The 23,333-nt window shown below is 34.3% G+C and overlaps 1 protein-coding gene across 5 annotated transcripts in view; it reads left to right on the plus strand.

Annotated features, from left to right (window-relative positions):
• BRINP3 (BMP/retinoic acid inducible neural specific 3) overlaps positions 1 to 23,333 on the plus strand; it is a 332,718-nt gene that overhangs the window by 183,775 nt on the left and 125,610 nt on the right. For all 5 annotated transcript variants that reach the window (XM_054690754.1, XM_054690755.1, XM_054690756.1 and 2 more), the window contains exon 4: positions 13,146 to 13,336. In XM_054690754.1, coding sequence (XP_054546729.1) covers positions 13,146 to 13,336 — 191 coding nt within the window. The remainder of the gene's footprint in view (positions 1 to 13,145; positions 13,337 to 23,333) is intronic.

Below are 23,333 nucleotides of genomic sequence, written 5' to 3' on the forward strand. Positions count from 1 at the left end.
TGGGTTGATTCACACCAAAGGTGGCATGAAAAGCCACCTTGCTCTTCATTTTCCTCCTTTAGAGAATGAGTCGTTTCTTTCCTTCACATGCTAGCCCAGGCCGTTGCTGTGCTTTACAGGTTTATGCCTGCAGAATGAATTCTATATGAAACTCCTCTCTGACTTCTACCCACATAACCCTGCACTGTGTCCCCCATCTCATTTCTTTGAGAATAGTCATGGGGTCCATCATCACAGAGAGTTTTTTTAAAAATTGAATGAAGCCTAGTTATTGACTGTTTTAATTAAATCCTGTAACTGGCTGGTTAAAATCAAACCCCATTGTCTCACTTAGTTGTCTAAACCTCTACATGAATGAGCTGATGCTAGACCTTCTTGCAGACCTCAGCTTTTCTCTCTTCATCATGGACTCTTTATGTCAGCCACAATCACCTTCACATTTTGCTGCTCAAATGCTACTTTCTAGAAAGGTCTGTTCTGACAATCCTACCAGCAACAACACTCAGGAGACAACCAATAGTCACCATGATTTCATGATCTTATTTTGTTGTCTTCATAGTATTTATTTTTTTACGTGGAATTGTTTTATTGATGTATCTACTGGCTTAATATCTGTCATTCTTGCAAATTTTCTTCAAAACAGACTTTGCCTGTATTTGTTTCTACTTTACCCTGGTGGCTGTAATACTGCTTGGCAAAATAGGTTCTAATGAACTAGTTGTTAAAATAATATATATGTGAAACTACACTTTGCTAGGAGATTGAGGGTTGTTCACTTCATTAAATAAACATCAAACATTTAGGGTTCATACAGAGGATAATTACTATCTAATTGAGGAAGAACACCTGAGGGTAGAATCAAAATATGGGACCGAATGGGTCAGTTTCACAAATACTCAGATTGGAGAAAATCAGAATCAAAGCAAGAGACATTGAACAAGGCATAGAGAATTTGGAAAAGGAGAAGATCCTGTATCTCTGCGGAGACATACGTCATGTAACCCTAAGGTTCAAAGGTAGAAGGTGTCGGTGGCTCTGGCTCACAGAAAAGACTAGCCATGAACACTTAGTATTTCCATTACCTTCTTCCATAAATAAATAATAATAAAATACTAAGATAAATTGATTTGACACATTGGGTCTTTGGTCCTGGCTCCATTGTTTTTACCAATGGTGATACTTTAAAAGCTGTTAAGTAACTTCTCTGATTTTTACTTTCTTTTTCTTTTTTTTTGATTTTTACTTTCTTTAATTATTTTTATTTATTTTAGGTTTTATTGAGGTAACATTGTTTTACCACACTGTATATGTTTAGGAGGTATAGGATGACACCATCTTCAGGTGTACATTGGCACACCATACCCATCACTGAGACACTCATAAGTCTTCCACCTCAGGACAAAGAGGAAGTTTATACCTGTGTGACAAAGGTTCCGGAAATATCCACTAAATGCAGGAAATTATTCTCGACATAATGTGTGACTTGATTTAAACATGCAATGCATTTGTGTTATTGCTATTATTATAATAGTGTGGGTAGCCCCCCAAATTATAAAATGCCCCCCAAATTGAGAAAACTTCTGTGAAAGCTGCATCTCTTTGGTTTAATGATATTGTTAACCTAAAGGGATTAACCTAAAAATCCAAGAGGCCATTAAAAGGGCAAAGTGGGTTTATTTGGGCTCAAATAATTACAATTTGGGAGCACAGATTTGGGTAGAAATCTAAAACATGTTCTGAGTAGGTACAGAAGTCAGAAATTTAAAAAAAAAAAGAATGAGGTGATGGTCAGGTGAAAGTGTCACAAGGTAAATGTAGGTAGAAGTTAACTCTTTTAGTCCTTTCAAGCAGTATGTTCTCATTCTGTCAGTTTCTTGGAATGTTGACAATTTGGCCCAGTTCAAAGCTGGACCCAGTTTAAACATAAAAGCAAAGATGTTTTTTCTGCAGTATTGACCCTAGTCCTACTTTGAATGGCTCTCCTTATGTCAGTTTTTATATCAATTTTTAATTCAATAAAATCTGAAAAAAGAGAAAGTTGCTTTTATAACATTATCTTTAAAAATGTCTAACAATCTTAATTCATATGGTAGGTTTAAAAACAATTGTATTGCATGGAAGAATTTTAGAACATAAAGGAAAGGTAAAAGAGATGAAAAAAGTCCAGATGATTCTCAGGGACTATTTTGTTCCTTAGTACTAAAATTTTTGTGACTTTTTTTTATTTGTTCCAGAGTTTTGGCATTATGGGTGCCATATTTTTAAGGACTAGCATTGTTTTGTATGTTTTTTGTTGGTTTTTACAAACCATGTTTCAAACCCCATTGTTCCAAAGATAGTATTATGCTCTCACAAAATGGCTTTATTCAACTTTTAAAGTCAAATTATTATTTAATTAAAATTAAATTTTGAAAATTGTTCAAACATTTTCCCCTAGTGGGGAAGGTGTTGGTTATAATTTCCGCCCTCACTCACCTAATATCTGAGTATTCATTGGATTGAGTTTTCCTGGTATATTTTGATTTTCTTCTCAAAATGTTGTATTTTCCTTCAACAATTTCTGATGTTAATAATTTAGCTAAAATGCATGAAATTATTTAAGTAGCTTAAGGATATAAACTACTTGCAATTTAAATATATACCAGAATGATGTTAGGCAATTTTTAAATTATTACTGTTGTAATTACACTAAACCTTTTTTGCTGCTATAAGTATATTTTATTTTTATGCATTTTTACCTGATTGAACACAGAGCTTTAAACTTCAGATTTTTAGTTCTTAACTTGAATTAATTCTCTTCTCTCATTCTCTCTCTCATTAATTGATGAGTACTAAGGAACAATTCTAATACCAACACACTGAGGATATCATATGGATAAGTACTCATTTTCAACAAAAAATATGGTCATTTTATAACTAGATCCTTCCTAACTGACAAGGTTTTGACCAAATTTAACCATTTTCCAAAACAAGTTGAGTGTAAAATTCTTACTACTGGTATTAAGGTGTTGGAAAGAAAGTAAATAAAAAATGACTTTTTTACCTGAGTTATTTAGTACATAATGTTATTGACTTAGACATAAAACTTTGGATGGCATATTTGAAGCCTTTAATGGGATATTTTATGATAGATAAGACCAATGATTGAATTATCTTCCTATAGGGAAAATAAATTATAAAAAACCTTTTCCGATATATATCATTGTCTGAATTTATTTCATCTTATAGCCTCTAGACTATTTATCAGTATAGTAATTCAGCTTGCTTTTTTTTTTTTGGATAATGATATCTAAACTCCATCACTGTTTAAATATCTAAAAGAAGCTACTCAATTTAAAGAATCAATCTTGAAAAAGATTACACTCCTGGGATATATTGATTTCTAGCAACAGAATTTTTTATGATTGTTTTTGTAATATATTTCATTATAATACAATCTATGACAAATGCTGAAATACATGTTATCTGTGTACTGTGTATAGAAATACATGCAAAACAGTAAATAGTAAAAGAATAGGTCTTAAACTTGTTGCACTTACTGGTATGTCCACAAAAAAAAAAAAAAAAAAAAAAAAAAACCACCACATCTGGGTTCTGATGGGCACCAGAAAGTATTATTAGAATGTTATAACCAAATATTTATCACAATTAAAAAGTGCTCTGACCCTCATCTGCACAATTCCATGACAGAGTCATAACGCTGAGCCCCCAAGTCCCTGGAGCCTGTATGAGGTCCCTACGTGAAGTTTGGCTCAATGAAACCTCAGTGAATGTCAGACCCAACCACCTACTATAGAGGAGGATTCCCCTTGCTGGTCCTCTTTTTGACAGTCAGTCCTTCTCTTAGCTCTTTGCACCTCTTGTGGGCAGATTGAGGAACTCTGGGATGGTGAAGCTTCTTTGGACAATATACCTCCCGATAAAGAGAAGCACGTGGAAAAGTATCCTTTTCCTGATAGAGGTATTTTAAAAAATTGAAGCAAAAATGCATTCTAGGAGCAAATAGGTAACATATTAAGTTTTGCTAATTTAAAGCACTAAATAATAATTTTCATTCCGAGCAACATAAAACCAAGTCCAATTTGACCATTGGTCTTGAATGCAGTTTTAAGTCATCATTTGAAATTTGCTAAAAATCATGACTTTTTTTCATTTGCAAGACCTCTTGGAATTTTTTTTTTTAATATGTTTCTTATGAGAGTGTATTTTGTAGTTACCACATTGTTACAACTTGAGCCTTTTATCAGCTATTGAATTTTATTTAATATTGGAAATGAATTTCTTTATTATTGGATGAAAAAATGCATGATTGATGTCCATAGAGCTGTCCACTTACCGAAAATGTATTTAAATATTACTTTATTGAATGCATAGTCTGTAAGTAGCTCTTCCTGCAAAGTAGTTCAGTTAGTTGGAAAATTTTACATAAAATGGTTGTGTGTGTATCTCTTTCAAAAAGAAAGCAGAGGCCAGAAGTCAGATTGTAAGATAAATATGGATGGAGTGTAATATTTTTTTCTATTTTCTTGTATCCCATAATTATAAGAAATCCAAATATCTTCATTTAATTTTAGAAACAGTCAATTCTCACCTTTCTCTATGTAAATTACATCCTGTATAAAGTATTCACAGATAGTTTTAATTCTATGTCATTCACCACCTTCTTTCAAAATCGATTAACAGATGTATTTCTCATTTTCACTTGGTCTCATTGTAGGATGTTCACATGCCTTTAATTTTAGTTTTACTGTAACATAATTAAAGAAGTAAATCTTCCAAAAATGTATACTTCTTAAGCAAATATGAGCAACTACTTGAAAATGAATGGTGCATTCAATTCACCATTCATTCAAATGAATGGTGCTGCGTTTTCCCCTCTTTTAGAATGCATAGTCTGTTTTAAGAGAAAGAAAGAAAATAAATATTTTTCTGAAGCTTTATATCACAGGGTATCATTACAATAATTGTACTGAATGAAAAAAGGCTGCCATTCCAATATTTAAAACTAGATATATACTCATTCTACTTAAGATGAATTATATCATTTTATTGCTATCTCTGTTCTTCTTTCTCACCCCGTTTCCTCTTTCACTCTATCTCATTCTCTCATGCTTCCCTGAAAATAAAAAGAAAATATGACCTTAAAGGCATTTTTTAACCAACTTTTAATGATTTGAAAACATTTATATAAATAATGATAAAGATTAAAAAAGAGAAGGGGACTTAAATTATTGTGTTAGTTGATCTTAGATTTGCATTCCAAGAGACTGAGTCAAAAATAAAAATTACATTGTAAAATTTTGTATATTTGATTATATTTTTTCTGGTTCTTTATCATACTTTTTAGAAAAAGATTTATTTATTTATGCATACATAGAACTGGGGTACAGGCCAGAGGTGCAGGGCTGAGAGGCTCACCAGAGACAGAGTGGGGAAAAGAACACGCAGATTAACTGAAATGCACTGCTGAGGGGAGCAGCGGGTGAGACAGGAGAGGTCTGCTGTGCCATGTGGGTAGCTCCCTGACCAGCTGGGGATCAAACTTGTGCTGCAGAGGCTGCAGATAGCTTCACAGTGTTGTGCTTAACCACTTGCGCCACCAGTGAGGCCCTTTATCTCTCTTCTTGAGGCCAATAAATCACCACCGATCCATTTGACAGATATGTACTGAGTTACCTCTAATAGTGCAAAGACCCAAGACCTTCCTTACAGGAACACACAGGTCACTGATAATCAAGACAGACAGTTAAATTGATAATAGATTTTACTGTGATTTAGAGCCTCATTACTGAGTGTGGTCCATGGGCCAACAGCATCAGCATCACCTTGGAGCTTGTTAGAAAAGCAGAATCTCAGATTTCAGCCCAGATTAATGAATCAGAATCTACATGATAACAAGATCTCCTGGTGATTTACATGCACATTAAGTTTGGACAGCACAGTTTAGAGTATCTTCATAAATTTAAAGTAGACTTAACTGTTCCAGAAATCTCACTTCTGAGAATTTATCTTACAAAAATAATGGCATGATATGTAACACAAATGTTGATGATACCCTGTTTGTAAACAACTCCAAGAGGGAAATAACTGTGTTGTATTTCACTCAGGGTAGATTCAGTTCCATCTAATCTTGCAACTGTTTAATTCCAGTTACTCACTTTTCATGCCATTGTTCTAGTATAGTCTCTAAGCAATTCTGTTTTGAAATTTTTCAAACACTTTTGGGGGGTAACTTAGTATTCATATGATCTGTTTTCCTTCAGTGTGCTTTGCAAAACATAATGTGTATATTTGTCAAAGCCTTGTAAGACTACTTCTTTCCCATAATATTCTGCAAATGCCAGTTACTATTAAGCAAAGATGTTTGGTTTTTTACTTTCTTTATATAGTTGGTTCTGCTTCTTGTCAGAAGCCTATTTTTCTAAGATTACTGCTTTCCCTTTATGTCTATTTTTCTTTCTAAAATTACTGTCCTTTTTTCTAGAACACTATGTTAGTAGAACGATACATATCACCAGGATGTATCACTGAGATCATGTTAAGCTAAAAAAATGTGATAATCAATAGTGAAAGCAAAGTAAACATTGTTAAGAATGAAATATAATGGCAGAAGGATAACATATCCCCAATTTTTTAAGATAAAGAATAAGGTAATTTTAACTCAAAAATAGTATGGCATTTTTGAGTTAAAAGGATAAATCAAAAGTGAAACCTAAAAGCAATTACATATAAGCAATGTTTGCAATGTTTTGGGGTCTGTTTTTATTTTTACTTTTTCTCTGAGGATATCTACTCAAGGAGAAGTTCTTTAGAATTAAAATTCACGTGAAAGTAAACAGACATTTACAGTTGAGGGGTATTTCTCCTTACCCCTCTAGGTTTTCTACAGTTAGCCAAACAATAAATTTATCATGATACAGATTAATAGGAATAAAAAACACAATTGAATTTTATATACTTAATGGGGAATCTATGTAGACATGAGGATTTCATGGACAGTGAGGGACACTGGGAATATGTACTCTGAAGTTAAGGAATGAAATAAGGGACTGAGACAGCAAGGAGAAGGCGGGGCACTCAGATGATGAGAGTCACTTACCTGATGAAGAGCAGATGTCTGCTAATTAGCTGTTTACCCTGCCATGTAGATTGGTCATTCAGACAGAAATGTTATTTCTGGTAATAACCCTAATTCTGAGGAAAAAACAATTTTTCGTTTTTCCTGGTAGATAGGGGAGTGATAAAATATGTCCTGAGCCTGCAGGGCCTCTCCTGATGACAGCTGGAAATAACTCAACTGCCCAAGTAGCAATCTCTGAAAGCCTCTTCTGCACCACCAATGAAGTTGATGACCAAGAAGGCATAGGCCATAAATGCATCTTTTTCTTGGTAGAATAGTATATATTTGAGGTCAATAGACTAATGCTAGGGCAGTCAACCAATGAAAATTTGTTTCATTGCAGAAAAAAAAGTTCAAAATCTCCTTGGACTAAAACTATGTTTTTATTTCCCTAATATTACATGTTTTGGCTATGGACCCACTGTGGTTTTTGCTCTGGGTGTCTCTTCTTTCTGGAAATCAAGCTGAAGAAGTTCCACTTGGGAAAAATCCTGTCTTGGCAGAGGGAAAAAGCAAAAGTCAGGTGGACATGGCGATGATGCTCTCAAAATTTGCACTAGGCATTTGCATATCTGGCTCTCTTCTGATCTACTGACCTAAGCACTCTCCTTTCCAACCCCAGGTTTAAAGGAACCACTTATGAGTTGCTCAAAGCTCTTCCATGCATGGGATCATTAATCTACGTGTGTGTGTATTGCATCCATGGTAGTGCCAAAAATAATTGCAAACAATAATATACTGTGCTACAGCATCCTTACTGATTTATTAGGATTCTTTAAGTTACACTTATTTTCTTATCCATTCTTATCCATTTTTTTTCTTTTTTAAAGATTTATTTATTTATGCATAGAAGAACTGGGCTGTAGAGCACCGGGGGGAGAGGGGGTATGAAAGAACTCACCACAGACAGAGTAGGGAATGGGACAGACAGATTTACTGAAATACACTGCTAAGGGGAGCAGCAGGTGAGACAGGAGAAGTCTGTTGCACCATATGTGGGTTAACTCCCTGGCCAGGGTTGGAACTCAGGCCATCGTGGTGATAGCACTGTGACTTAACCCCTAGGCCACCAAAGAGGCCCTTATCCATTGCCTTTTACTCCAAATTTTGCACAGCACTGTATCTATCCCCAATAATTATATACGTGATAATGCAAATTGAGAAAGCCCAAGTGAAAAGATAATAGTAAAAAAGTTCTTTAATTTCTGTTCCTCATGGACACAGCATAGATGATTGGAAAATCAGAAAAGCATGTTTTTGTGGAGTTCACAGCATATCAAGTGTAACTAATCCCATGCTACTATCATAGGATGGCATTAGTCATGATTTTGTTTTGTGTTATTGTTCCATTTCTCATTCTCTAAGAAAGCAGCCTTCAATATGTGCTTTTAATGTCCATAAACTACCACTTTTAGTTGTAAAAGACACAGCTGCATGATTCCCATGTGAAATAATCACATCTTTTTATATCCACAGTCATTAATCCTTTACACTTTCTAGCAGACTCAGAATGTTGAATAGTTTTTAAAATCACATTTAGTTTTTATAAATTGTGTGGATATCCTTTGGAACTCATGTCATGTTTATGAGCTACAGCTGTTAAAGGAACATGAATAAAAATGACATTTGAACACAACAATTTTTGGATGATTGCATATTATCTCAGTTTCCAATTCTGAATATTGTGTACTATTTACACAGTAATCTGATGAACTTTTAGTCATTGAATTGATCAGGCACATTTGTAATTAATGTTCGACTATGGATTCTCCTTTTTTTTAAAAAAAGATTTATTTTATTTATTTATGCATACAAAAATTGGGGTATAGGCCAGAGATGTGTGGGTGGGGCATGAGAGGATTCACTAGAGACAGAGTGGGGAATAGAACAGGCATATCGACTGAAATACACTGCTGAGGGGAGCAGTGGGTGAGATTGGAGTGGTCTGCTCTGCCATGTTGGTTAGCTCCCTGGCCTGGGATCGAACTCTTGAGCTTCATAGTGCTGAGACTTAACCCCTTGAGCCACCAGGGAGGCCCAGATTCTTCTTCTTAAGACTGACATAAAAGTCTCAAAGACTCAAAGTCTCTGAAGTTCATAGATTAGATTGATCAGAATGGGGCATGTGCAGTTGTATGGGGGAATATAAAAATAAAATTTATTATTTAATAAAAAAAAAGTTACTAGCACCAAAAAATAAATAAATAAATAAATAAATAAATAAATAAATAAAATAAAAAAAATAGATTGATCACAAGATCAATGTAGTTGTATTTAATTAAAAAAATCCTAAACATTTAGGGGAAAGAAATAATCTACTGTCTATGTGGATTGGAAACAATATCTTAGGTATTTAACAGTTCATGTTTCAAAAACCTTGAAAGTTAGCACCAACTAGCCAACTTATATCACATAACTGTCTGGTCTGTTGTGAGGGTTTAAAAACAAGGCATTCTGGGCCACCCTGGTGGCGCAAGTGGTTAAGCACCACACTATGAAGCAATTCTGCAGCACGAGTTCCATCCCTGGCCAGCCAGGGAGCAACCCACATGGCGCAGCAGACCTCTCCTATCTCGCCTGCTGCTCCCCTCAGCAGTGTATTTCAGCCAGTCTGCCCCTCCTGTTTCCCATTCTGTCTCTGGTGAATCCTCTCACCCCCTGCTTCTCTGTCCTGTACCCCAGCTCTTGTATGCATAAATAAATAAATATTAAAAAAAACAAGGCATTCATAAGAAGACAATTATGGTAATTTTAACTGCAGAATTGAGCAGCCTTGCATACTTCACTGCAGGGAAAGCTTTTGCATACTTGGATTAATGTTCCACTGTAGTAAAGAACCATGAGCAATTTATGAATGGATACTCTTTTATCTAGTTATAGGAAAGGATAAGCAGCTACTGTCTTTAATAATCCCATATATCTTGATTACAGGATCCACTAGAAAACAATGTTGACTAAGTTCAGGTTCCTGTGGTGAAATTCAATATCTATGAAATTCTAACTTATGAAAATTTAAAACCTCCTCATTTACTGTTAGGCGCTAATAAAAAAGGAAAGGAGGGGAATCCAACATCTGTCGTACACATTCTATGTGTTCTGCCAGGCTCCAGAGAGGAATCATATTGTTTAATCTTCGTAAGCAATTAAGAATAGGACATTGCCTCTCTTCTTGGAGGATATGTATACCTTAACAAAGCCCCGCAATCATCAAGTAGAGATTCTGTGCTGAGGTTTTGGCCTCACATAAAAGTGACTCCAAAACATACATTTTCTTTCTCTCTTTATATCGTGTTCCCTTAAAATTAAAAAAATACATAAAATTAGTAATAAAAATGTGTTAATATTTACAATAATTTTTATTTCATTTTCTTTGCTATCTGAAATCCATATTCTTTCTTCAGGATACAAGGAGGAAGATACCTTCACCTATACCTCACAGGCAAATGTGGATTCTGAAAAACAAAGGAGATTTCTTTAATATCTTTAAATATTAGTAGATAGAAAATAAAAACTCCTCTTGTTTTTGATGATGATGATAGGCCAATATCTCCTGTTTTCATCTTTGAGTGATTAAACATATAATAATATTTGTTTCATTATTCATCTTATTATGACAAGGATCACCTTGGAATAGTGACTTTTTGCTCCTGCAAGTGTCATTTTCCAGATGTATCACAGGACACGCTAACATTGGCAAAATATTCTTAAATAAAATTAGTTTAATTCACTTTTTATGCTGAACCTTTATTTTTAGTTGAGGATAGCATTCAAATGAGGTCCAATTTGAGGAAAATAAAGATGTTGTCAGTCTGAAAATTCAGGAAGGAATTAAAAACACAAAGCACATTTAATTAGGATGAAAGAATTGCGATACTAGTACACAGGTCAGGTAAAAACTTAAGACATGCTCGTCTGAGGGACAAAAATGATACAGGTTTTATGGGAAGAAAAAGGAAGATGCAATATGTGATAAAAATAATTAATGTTAACAAACTTCAGATATTTTTGGCTATCACACTTGGTTACTGATTCCATCTTCTTTAAAATGTCTGTAATCATCAGTCTTCGTAATCTGGATGACATTTCAAACAACTTTTTGCTTGATGATTTCTTAAAGCAATTGTTTTTGCCAGATATGAAGGCTTTGGTCCAGTTCAACAGTCTTTGATCTGGTTCAAACAAAATGGGTAATGCCTGCCTCTAAAATTGCGCCCCCCACAACTCCATTTTAAAATGTCTTCCCTTTCCTCCTTTTCATATTGTGGAATATTTCACCTGAACAGTGAAAACATGAAGGGCCTCCCTGGTGGCATAAGGGTTAAGTCTCAGAGCTTTCACACAATCAACGATGCAGCCTGAGTTCAATCCTTATCCAGGGAGCTACCCACATGGTACAGCAGACCTCTCCTGACAGTGAAAACATGAAGGGCCTCCCTGGTGGCATAAGGGTTAAGTCTCAGAGCTATCACACAATCAACGATGCAGCCTGAGTTCAATCCCTAGCCAGGGAGCTACCCACATGGTAGAGCAGACCTCTCCTGACTCCCCCACTACTACCCTTAGAAGCGTATTTCAGTTCTGCCTGTTCTGCTTCCCACTCTCTGGTGAATCCTCTCGCCCCCCCACACCTCTGTCCTACACCCCAGTTCTTCTATGCATCAATAAATAAAATCAATCTTTTTTTTTAAAAAAAGAGGGAAAATTAGAGGAGTTATTTACTATCTGTATGTGGGTGCAAATTGTAGGACTAGAGTTAGAGTTTCTTGTCTGATAAACACAAGATAAATGGAGTATACTAGCATGCATAGCTCTTATATTCCTAGGAGAGACCCAGGAAACCAAGTAACTCCCTGAAATGGCTGAAACAACCACCTTCAGCAGAAGATGGGAGAAGGGATGAGTCAGTTATGGCAGGTTATCGGGAAAGCACAGCAACTAATTTTGTATCTGACATAACTATTTAAGTCCTTGATTTCTCCATTAGAAAGAATTTCTAAGAGTTGGTCATCTTGGTACAAAGAGGGTCACTCTTACAATCGGAGGTTCCCCTTATAAATATAAAATATCTTCTAAGATGATAAATTCTACTTTGTCTCCAGAGTTTTTCCTGTGTCTTCAAAAAAGTAACCCACTCAAGCTATTCCTATGCCACAGACCCTTAGCTTGGTCCTTTATAAAACTGACTTGTCACTCTGTAAGTGGGCACAGCGCCACCACACAGATGGGTGTCTGAGAGAATGAGAATGAGAATAAGCATCTTGACAGTGATATGCTAGGTAAACAGCCAAGAATACAGAAGTCTGAGAATGGCAAATTCTTCATTTTAAACTTAAATGACATTGATATTTTGGGTCAATGTTTGAACATTGAAAATTATAGCTTAGTTGTAATATAAGTTTTATCTTACAGAATGCCTTTGCAGGACCTAAAGTACCATGTAGGTTAATGATTTCCACAATGCTACTAACATAATATTTTGATATAATTCCATATGTAAAAAACCTCTGAATTTAATGTATATATATTTATAAAGCTCTCTCTATATAAATATATATGTATATTTTCTCTGCAATTTAAAGTTATAATTGAAAGCTATTTTTGGTAATATGCTAGGTCATGTTTTTATTTGCTATGCTGATCACTAGTAAATACTTCTAAGTGAACACAATTTTTTATTATTTAAGTTCTTTTTTTATTATATTATGTTTGGGGCCTTCATGAGTGTTAAGGAAATTAACTGTATGAGAAAGTCAATAAAGTTTGGGGGATTGTTCTACAAGAGCTAGCTCATCAACATTCACAAATTATATATTCAAAGTCATCAATATCCCAGCAAACTTTCTATGCATGTGGAAATATTCAAGAACCACCCCCCCACACATGCAAACAGAACTGTAAAGATCCTTGCCTTTTTGTACTTTATCATTCTTTTGTTATATCCATAATTTAGAATTCATCTCCTGCAGACAATTGAAGAAAGAAAATAAGTGCAAATTGTAATAATTTTTCAATGCCATTACTGCAGGAGAGGAGTCACTCACAATTTTTGTGGACAAGCGGAAGCTGAGCAAAAGATCTGAAGGCAGTGATTCCAGTACCAATAGCTCTTCGGTCACTCTGGAGACACTACATCAACTAGCTGCTTCCTATTTCATTGACAGGGACAGCACCCTTCGGAGACTTCACCACATTCAAATTGCATCCACTGCCATAAAGGTATGAGTAAGTGTACCCTGAAATTGTGTTATACCATTAGTTTTTCCATCTCTAAAATGCATTTCTATACATTTGCCTGTCTCACTGATTTAAACAACTTTGTTCTTAAAATATGGCATTTCCTTTTGTCTTTAATTTTGTTATATTTTTAAAATGAAATTGTTCATACTTCAGTGTAATTTTGTCACTTGAGAATTGGGTCAATGTTTTTCATTTCCAGTTTCAAGTGAAGTATACTCCAACTGTGTAACTTTATGCTCTCATAAAGTATACCTTGATAAAATTTGGACTAATAATTTTATTTGTTTTGTAAATTGTTTGCTTTTAAAAACATTATTTGAAGAAGGGTCCTTTTGAGAGTCAAAGTGATCAATGACACAAAATATTAATAAGTTTTGGTTTAAAGGATATTTTCAGCCAATTTTTTTTTAAGATACAATTAAATATTTTGGTTACATTTGTAGAAGTTAAGGTTCACTATAATTGAGAACTAGTAGATAAATTTCACTAAAATATTTTGTTTCTAAGTATGTTCAAGTTGTGTTCATGACCACTGGGAGAAGGTAAGGAAAAGTTACCTTTGGTTTTAGAAGAAAGAGAGAAAGAAGAAAGGGTGAAAAAGAGAGAGAGACTGTGCTTCCAAAACAACAGAGTCTTTGACATAAACTCTCTGGCAACTTACTTCACACTGTGATTGTATTTGGCCAATGGCCATTGCAAAATGAAAAGAGCTAAGAATCAACACAGTGAGATAGTGGGGTCCAGGACTAAGCTAAGGGCAAATAAAATAGAAAGAACATTTCTTACATTTCAAAGGTAACTTTTCAAATTGACACACAAAAAAGTAATCATTAAATTTGTCATTTTATTTTTATGAGTTTAAAAATATATGTATTTTTCAGTCAGCTAATTGAAAAGTTGGAAATGCTAGAAAAATTAGCCCAAGGTAGATATATTGTCCAAATAGGCAGCAATCATTTAAGATCTGATATGGAAATACCATTAGCTTAAGGGCTATGAAAACAATACCACCTATCTTCAATACTAGTAAAAGGGGAGGAAGGGTAAAAGACATTATAGACATAAATTGCACAATTACATATATTCTACTTCTGACTGTAGGACTTATGTTATATTGAGTAAATAAGTATATAAATAATATTTATGCTGTATAGATAAAAATGTGGCCAGCATTGATACAGATGTTTTAGTTAATTTAAAAACCATTGTAAGGTATGATAGTGGAGGTATTTAGCTTGAGGTTGCTGAGGAGAAATAGACTTTTTGAGAAATCAATTTCAATGATATAAACAGTACATTAAACGGTATTTTCTAATAGAAAGTATCATTGTTGTAAGTGTGTTTATTATACGATTATTGATTTTTTTCCACTCAGCACCAAGCAGAGTTAGACAATAGTTTTTATACTCATACTAAGATATATCCATTCACATTTCATGTCAAAACTTAATTGATATTTGTACATAATTCTGTTTTCTCACAAGAGAAGTAGGTATCACAAAAGGTAGTTTATATTTTTAAATAATAATCTAGCCTTTTAATCTTGGTGACATTAGGATTTTCCCCATCTGGCATTGCCAATGTAAGGCACCCACCACTAGATTACTCAGAGTCCATCAAAATCATCCATTGTGCTTCCTTTCCTATTTGTTCCTACTACCCCCACCAGTAACGGTGCTCTGTATTATATACAGATGTTTTTCTTAGACCCTAGAGGGACAGCTGGCAATAACACTTCATGAAAGCTTATTTTCTAGCTGTGTGGTGGATGTGAACTCCAAAAGGGAAGTGACTTGTGAGAAATCTACTTTGGATTAAAGACAGGATTAACCTGGAATGTGCAAGACTGAATAGCCTCACCAAAGAGGGTTCTAGAAGTGTTCATTATATAGAAAGATGTTCCAGAGGTCATAATGGATATATTTTGAAGTGTGTGTAGAGTGGTTGGGATTGAGAAGGAAAAACATGGCTTTAGATCATAGACAGGAAACAGTGACCAGCAGGGAGATGAATCAGAGGTGGATTATAAAGGAAAGTGCATCTATCTTGTGTTATAACTGAGGAAAAAGATGAAATGAAACATAGGCACTAGGTAACAAGATGCCTGAGAATTTAGTACAGAAGCACACAGGGAGTGCGCCAGACAGGGCTGAGAAAGAGGGGAGGGCAATGAGATCATTCAAGATTGAATTTAGACCTGAATGGAGTTTTTCCAAGGTAGTTGCAATTTTAAGTGACTTGTGATTTTCTGCTTTGGGGTCAGCAACAATTTGGGTTATTGTTGCATTTCCAGAAATAGTTCCTTTGCTCATGTCATGTCCATATGCGCTTGAGAATCTACAGGTCCTTGAATAGCATGTTGTTTTTGTGCACATACAGTTTTCTGGGGAGAGTACCCTTAATTTTCATCAGTTGTCAGGGTTCCCTGGTGGCCTAGGGGTTAAGTCTCAGCTTTATCACCTCTAGGGCCTGAGTTCAATATCCCAGGCCAGGGAGGTGACCAACATGGTGCAGCCGACCTCTCCTGTCTCGCCTGCTGCTTCTCTCAGCAGTGTATTTCAGTAGATCTGCCTGTTCTGCTCCCACTCTGTCTCTGGTGAATCCTCTCACCCCCACACTCTGCACCTCTGGCCTATACCCTAGTTCTACACAAATATTTTCATCAGTTTTCAAATGTGTGCCTACACAGATAAAAGGTGTTCATTTATAGTTACAACAGTATAATTGCTTAGATGTAATTTAACAAGGTACAAGGGGCTGAAAGGCTGGGGGTAGTGGGTTGTGTAGGTGGAACCCAATGACATTTGGCCACTGAAATCCCTTATCTTTGAAGAAAGAATTCAATGCAAAGTGCTTTCATAATATTTGAAATCAAGTGCTTAAATCCAAAGAGGCTCAATATGTTGTTTCTATATTTTAAAGATCTAAACTAAGTATAGGAAGACTTACAACATTTTTTAAAATAGGCAATAGACCTTGTGTTCTAAGTGCCATGTAGAAGGCATTTAATTTCATGAACAAATATATGAAGTTGTCCTTCATTGAGGTTACAGTGTTAAAAAATAAACTCTAATAAGATTTTCATCAATCACAAAAACAATTAAATATGAATAATCATGCTTGCTTATATCATGCTATTTTTCAGAAACACAGAAGAATTGAACAAATTGTTAACTGTGAGCTTGTTTCTTGAAAATGGAATAATTTATTGTTTTTATCTCTTATGAATATAAATGTAGATTAGAGTTCATTAACACCTTTGTAAATTAAAGAAGAATGGCTGAGAACCTACCTGGTGGTGCAAGGGGTTAAGACACAACCTATGAAGCTATCCGTAGCCACTGCAGCATGAGTTCTATCCCCCAGGGAGATACCCACATGGCCGACCTTTCCTGACTCACCCACTGCTCCCCTCAGCAGTGGATTTCAGTCAGTCTGCCTATTCTGTTCCCCATTCTGTCTCTGGTGAATCCTCTCACTTCCCCCCAACCCCCGACACCTCTGGCCTATACCCCGTTCTTGTATGCATAAATAAATAAATCTTTAAAAAAATAGAAGAAGGGAATGGCTGAAATGTCCATGTAGCTTAATTAACTTCTACATTGTTCCTCTTTATAGCAATTATATCAGTTAAAATTTCTTAGTATTTTTTGTAGAGCAATAACACATCATGTATAAGAATTGGACATTATTCAGAAAATTTAATATATTTGACTCAAGTTATCTAATGGCTCATACAACATATATCTCCCTCTGTTTTATTTTGAAATTCTAACAAAGTTTAATAATGTGCTTGACAGTGATGCGAATACCAAATATATTGTACATTTAGGGGAAATTTTAAGTTACCACCCGATACACCATATGCATTTTTCAAAAATTTTCTCAATATTTAAAATTTAAAAAATCAGATCACATACATTGAGAAAACAAAATTCATGTACTTAACACTTTCCTCTGGCTTCCATAATCTCTATTGATTGATCTTGAATTTCATTATTACTTATTCCAGTTTACATATACTGTTGTGCTTCAGTAGTGATTTATATATACATATATATATATATATATATATATCTCAATTACTGTCCTTTTCAGTTCTTGAATATCCAGTTGGTTGTATAATTTTGATTTCTTCATAATAGTCTCTGACGTGACACCTTTACTTCTTTAGTTTTACGAAAATCCTTCTAATGGATGTTTTGCAATCTCTTCTTATTAATTCCAACATCTAGTTGTTCTCATAGGAAATTTTAGTTCCTTCTTCTTTTCCCATGTATGGGTCATACTTTCTTATTTCCTTGTCTCAGTATTTTCTTGACAGCGGGACATTTTAGGCAATAAATGTAACAACTCTGGGTATTTTTCCTAGGAATCTAAACAACTTCAAAAATAACAAATTTAATAATTATTTACTATTGTACAATTATTGATAAGCTGTTGTAAGTATTAGTGAATAGTTCTATTAGCTTATAATACTTAAAATAGTCAATATATTTCAGTCTTTGTTTTACATATGCAAAAGCAGAGCCTTTCAAGGTTTCATCTTGCTTTCCCATAATCACTCCAAAATATTTTCTGCCATCCAAGCTACAAGTAATATAAAAGTGAGGCTATTTAAGACAGATTGGAGAAAGAAATAGATTTTTCAGAAAGTTCCTAGATAATTTATAAATAGGGTGTTACTGCAGGATGCTTCTTTCTTTATCTATTATGAAGGCTGATGCAATTTCCTATGAAACAGATTTAATAAAAGTCAGATTCAAAATGAATCTGCCACATATGTGGATCAGCCACTGAGAAAGAACTTCAATAGTATTCATCTCATCATAATTATTGTTCTTGGATCCCACACAAAGAGTAACCTGAGTTCTTCTCCTCAGCTAGAGTATATAGAGATCAAAATGAATCATTGCTGATTGGTGTAGGAAGGCCATTATCTTCAGTGTCAACTATTTCCAATAATTTAAAAACCTTTGCAATCACACAGACATTCAACCAAATGCTAGGGAAATAAATACTTTTTGAGGTCTAGATATTTGGGTGCATTTTAGATTTTTTTCGCAAAGAGCGTTAGTAAAGTGAGAACAAAAATGTTGATACCTTTACAAAAAATACCCATTGCAAATATATAAAATACATTTGTTAGGCAATTAGATATAAATGGCAATTTATGCTATATGTTAATTGAAATTTTTATTTCATTTGTAATATTGAGAAAGTAAGGAAAACACAATGTATTCTAAGTGTCAATGCAATTTTAATTTAACTGCATTTTATGTTTTGATATATTTATATTATAGTAAATAGCAATCCTCAGGGTTAAAATAACGATGAGGTCAGAATGGGAGAGAGGAATGAGCAAGGATCATAATGTGTGGAAAAGTTTAACTAATGAACCACTAAAATTATTTTTGAGTTTAGCAATCTGCAATTCAAGACTAAAATGCATGTATTTACAGGTCTCTTTGGAAGTTATACTTACCTTTGAAAGTGTACACAAAGAAAACCAGGAGCTGTTTTGCAAAATTTCCATTGGTTTCCAGAAGTAATTCCATTACTCATATAATTTTATTTCTTACTTTCCTACAGTATTACCTTAAACTTTCCTACTCTATTACCTTAAACTGACTACTTTTACTAATTTTCCAAAAGTCTAATGATTCAGTGTTTTTCACTCTTTCATTGAAAACATGAATATATTCATTTATTAAGTCACCACTCGCCACCTTATTTAAATATTTTAAAGTATGAATTCTAGAGTCAGAATACCTGAGTATAAATAACAGCTCTGATGATCATTAGGCATGATATCTGGACAAATCAAACTAAATTTCTCCTTGCTTTAAGTTCATCATCTGTAGAGCAGTGGTCATATAGATTTGTTTTAAGGATCAAGTGTGCTAATATTTGAAAAGCTCTTAAAACAATGCCTAGCTTGTGAAGGTACTATATAGTGTTATAATCATTTAGCATACAGTTCTTGAGCACTTGGTATATTTCAAGAGGTAGCATATTTATCCTCGTATCTCTCTACCCAGAGTTCAGTACAAGATAGGAACTCAATAAATGCTAATTGAAATTAAATGAATCTAACTCAGCATGAGAAGAATTGATGATGTTGTAGCAATCAGAAACTGCAGCAACCCAAGAGTTTCAGATTGCTAAAATTAGGTAAGTGGTTGCAACTAGAGCGTGGATGCTGAAACAGCTTTGAAAAGTTTCGCAGGAATCCCCAGTAGACTTTAATCTTTCAACATCCTCATATTTCTTCTTCCTCTGAATAGCAGAATAGCAGCTCTTTTAATAAGCAGGAAAAAAAGCAGAACCTTATTTTGGAGCCAGCTTATTTTTACTAAGAACACACAGTTGCTCTTTCTTTTGAACAGTTCTGTATATCCCACTTCCTGTTCTCTAGAGTATCAAGATCACAGCACAGCTGGACTGGGAAATCCCATCAGAGACATGGAATGCTCCCTGGCAGAATCCCTCATCTTTGAAAAGCCTGCAGCATTTATCATGGAACACATGCAGTATTGTACATGGTGACACTCAACAAATATTTGTTAAATGTTTTTTTGAATTTGTAAAATAGCAGCTGTCCATAGTAAAGCCTAGAAGGGAAAAAATATCTCCTTAAGACTGTGGACAGATTCACTCTTTGTTGTATCCATATGTAGCCTGAGAGCCCTCCTGGAGAGATTTGTGTTTTCTCACATACTGAGTGCAAAGGAAGTTGATCCCTTCAAAATTATCTTTTTTATTAATCATCAGTGTCTGAATACTGAGTGCAAAATGGGATTCTTATATTTGATAACAGATCTGGGAAGTAAATTAAGAAACTGTTAGCCAGAACTGATTTATATGCTATCTGAGTTTTGCTTCCTTTTAACAAAGAAAATGATTTTGAAAGAAATTTCAGGTTTACAATAAGATTGAGGGGTAAATACAGAGGTTTCCCATATTCTCCTACCATCATAAACACATAGCTTCCCCAATTTGAGCATCTGCCCAGTAGTGTGGAATATTTGTTGCAATTGATGAACCTACATTGAAACATCACATTCACCCAAATCCATAGATCATATTAACAATCCCCCTCAGTGTTATATATTCCATGGGGTTGCACATATGCATAATGTCATGTATCTATTATTATGGTACTATACAGAGCATTTTCATTGCTTTGAAAATTTTCTGTGTTCTACAGTTCATCCTTCCATTTCTACCCCCACAACCTCTGGTAGATACTGATATTTTCTACTATTTCTCAATATTTTAAAAGATTCCATTAAATATCATATTAAGTTAAATAACAGAATTTTGCGTTCTACTCCTCCCATTTTTTTTTGAAATTGATCCATCTACCTGTCAATAGGCGAGAACCAAGCAATGTTAGGAATTCCATGTTTTTCTCAAAATCTCCTGTTGTATTTGTGGGGATAGAATTAATTCCATGAGAGAGAAATATCTGCTTATTTTCTATTTCTCTACATATTAGTGTATACCCCATTGCCTACCATGTCCCAAAACATCAGAAAGAGGCATGATTGCAAAGCAGTGAATAAATGAATTCTACTATTTGTGATTGAGTAATCTTGTTCAAGCTAACTACATACTCTATCAGTCTAATCATCTATAAATGGGGCATAATAATAGCATTTATGTTTATAGCTTTTATGAAGATTAGAAGATTTAATATATTTAAGGTGTTTGGTAACTATTAAGTGCCATATAAACGTTAACTTTATTGAGTATACCCATTATTACAAGCTGAAGCAGATAAGCAGAGGACTCAGAAACAATCACTAACACATAAAAACAATCTGAAAGAGAGTATAAATAAGTTAGTATTCCTCTACCCTATCTATAAGAAGCTAAAAAGGAAACCAATTAAAGAATAGAAAATAGCAGATGGTATATGAGTACAAAATTATAAGACAGTTATTGGAATTTATGAAAAGTCACTGAGCCTGGGCTAAGAATTCTGGTGGTTTTATGTGTTGCCACTCATAATCACTGTAAGACTGTTTGGAAAAATTGTTTTTAGGTCATTTTGAAGCATGTTTTCCTGATTTCAGAGAATAGAAATAATTTCAGGGATCCCAAATTTAGTCGTTTTTATGTTATTAATTATGGATATTGAGATTATTAGATCTAAGAGTTTTTGAGGGCCTCCCTGGTGGCACAGGCAGTTGAGCTCCACACTGTGAAGTTGTTTGCAGCCTCTGCAGCACGGTTTTGATCCTGTCCAGCCGGTGAGAATCCCACATGGCGTGGCAGACCTCTCCTGTCTGGCCCGCTGACCCCCTCAGCAGTGTATTTTGGTCCATCTACCTTTTCTGCTCCCTGCTCTGTCTCTGGTGAATCCTCTCACCCTCTCTGGGGTGAGAGGCTCATCTGGCCTGTACCCTAGCACTTGTAAAAATAAATAAATTTAAAAAATAAGAGTTTTTAATTAGCCTGCTATCTTTTTAAAAAATATATTTATCATGACTAAAGGATAAGGGAAAGTTTGTTCCCCCTTTCTTAAATTATAGCAATTTTAATTTTCTTTAGGAAAAACCTAATGTATTTCACAAATATTTATTTATAAATTTTTGTAGTTTTTGTATAAAAGTAAAAGGCATGACGTATGGTATAGGGTCAAAAATGACCTATATTATCAGTTACTACCAACTTATCCATACAATATAAAGAGAGTACTATTAATAAATAGGTGTGCATTGAAATAATTATAATCATTAGAAGTATAAGTATGTACAGAATAATGTCAAAGCACATGTTTTATGTAGCTCAGATTTTGTCAACCTTGACACTATATTGACAACTCCAAAATATGTACCTACACTCCCATCCCAGACTCAAATTCCCTCCAATTTTTCAAATAACCTGAAATGTTTTTGTCTTTTTCCAACATTTTTATAAATTCTAAATGCTTATGAATAAACCTCTTGTATTCTATTCTCTTCATTTATTTTCTAAACCTTGGCAGCACATTCTGCAGATTTCTCTTCTTTCTATACCTGCTTTCCAGTACCAAAAAGAACCTAATTCAGGCTCCTTCTATTATAAAGCTTCCTAGCTATTCTCTTTGGCTTCATTTACCATCTTTCAATTGCAGCCTTCATACTGTCCCAAGATATATCCCCTACCATACTTCCTTGAACCAAACAACCAACTTGTTCAGCACTTGGAGGATTTTTTATTTCCTATTACATTAAATGTGCCACAGACAATAATCTCTAGATCTGAAAGACACAATGCCACAGACCCTTTCCTATTCAGTCATTTCACCACTGACTTGAGTAATGATATAAAGCACAGACTGATCAAATTGGTGGAAACTAGAAAGGAGATGAATAGAGAATCAAAGCCGTCTCAGGAAGCTGGGAGTATAAATAAATTTTAAAATATGATATCCCATTTATATAAGTGTAAAGTTTTATAAGGAAATTACATTATTATTTTTTAACATTCTACACATTTAATGTATTATCCCTTCATCTTAAAACTTGAACATTCTTTGCCCAGGGAATTAAAGAAAACTTGGCTAGGTATAAAAAAGTAATTTGTGATGTGAGATGTAATACCAAATTTATTTTATGCCACTTGATAACAGATACTTTTGACATCACACTGCTTAAAACGAACTCAAAGTTTAAGTGATCAAAACTCACTGGAGAATGTGCTAGACATAGAATTTATATTTCAGATTGCTGCTTTTCCCGCCAGCTGGATTGTAAAAGGTTGAGGTTAAATTACTTTTACATTTTAAAGTGCACTTTAAAGTGCATTAACTTCCTAACATTTCTGCCCTGAAATGCTACACTAATCTGATATTGTCCTATATCACTTTTTCTATCTAATCTAGACAGATATCTGAGTTGACCTTAATTGTATTTTCTTTACTTTTAAACTACAGCCCTCTATTAGCAATTTTGGTACTCATAAATGGAAAAGTTTGTCATCTTAA

Source organism: Talpa occidentalis, unplaced genomic scaffold (genome assembly GCF_014898055.3).
Source record: "Talpa occidentalis isolate TD23 unplaced genomic scaffold, MPIMG_talOcc4v2.1 talOcc4.8, whole genome shotgun sequence".
In the NCBI taxonomy this organism is placed as follows: domain Eukaryota; kingdom Metazoa; phylum Chordata; class Mammalia; order Eulipotyphla; family Talpidae; genus Talpa; species Talpa occidentalis.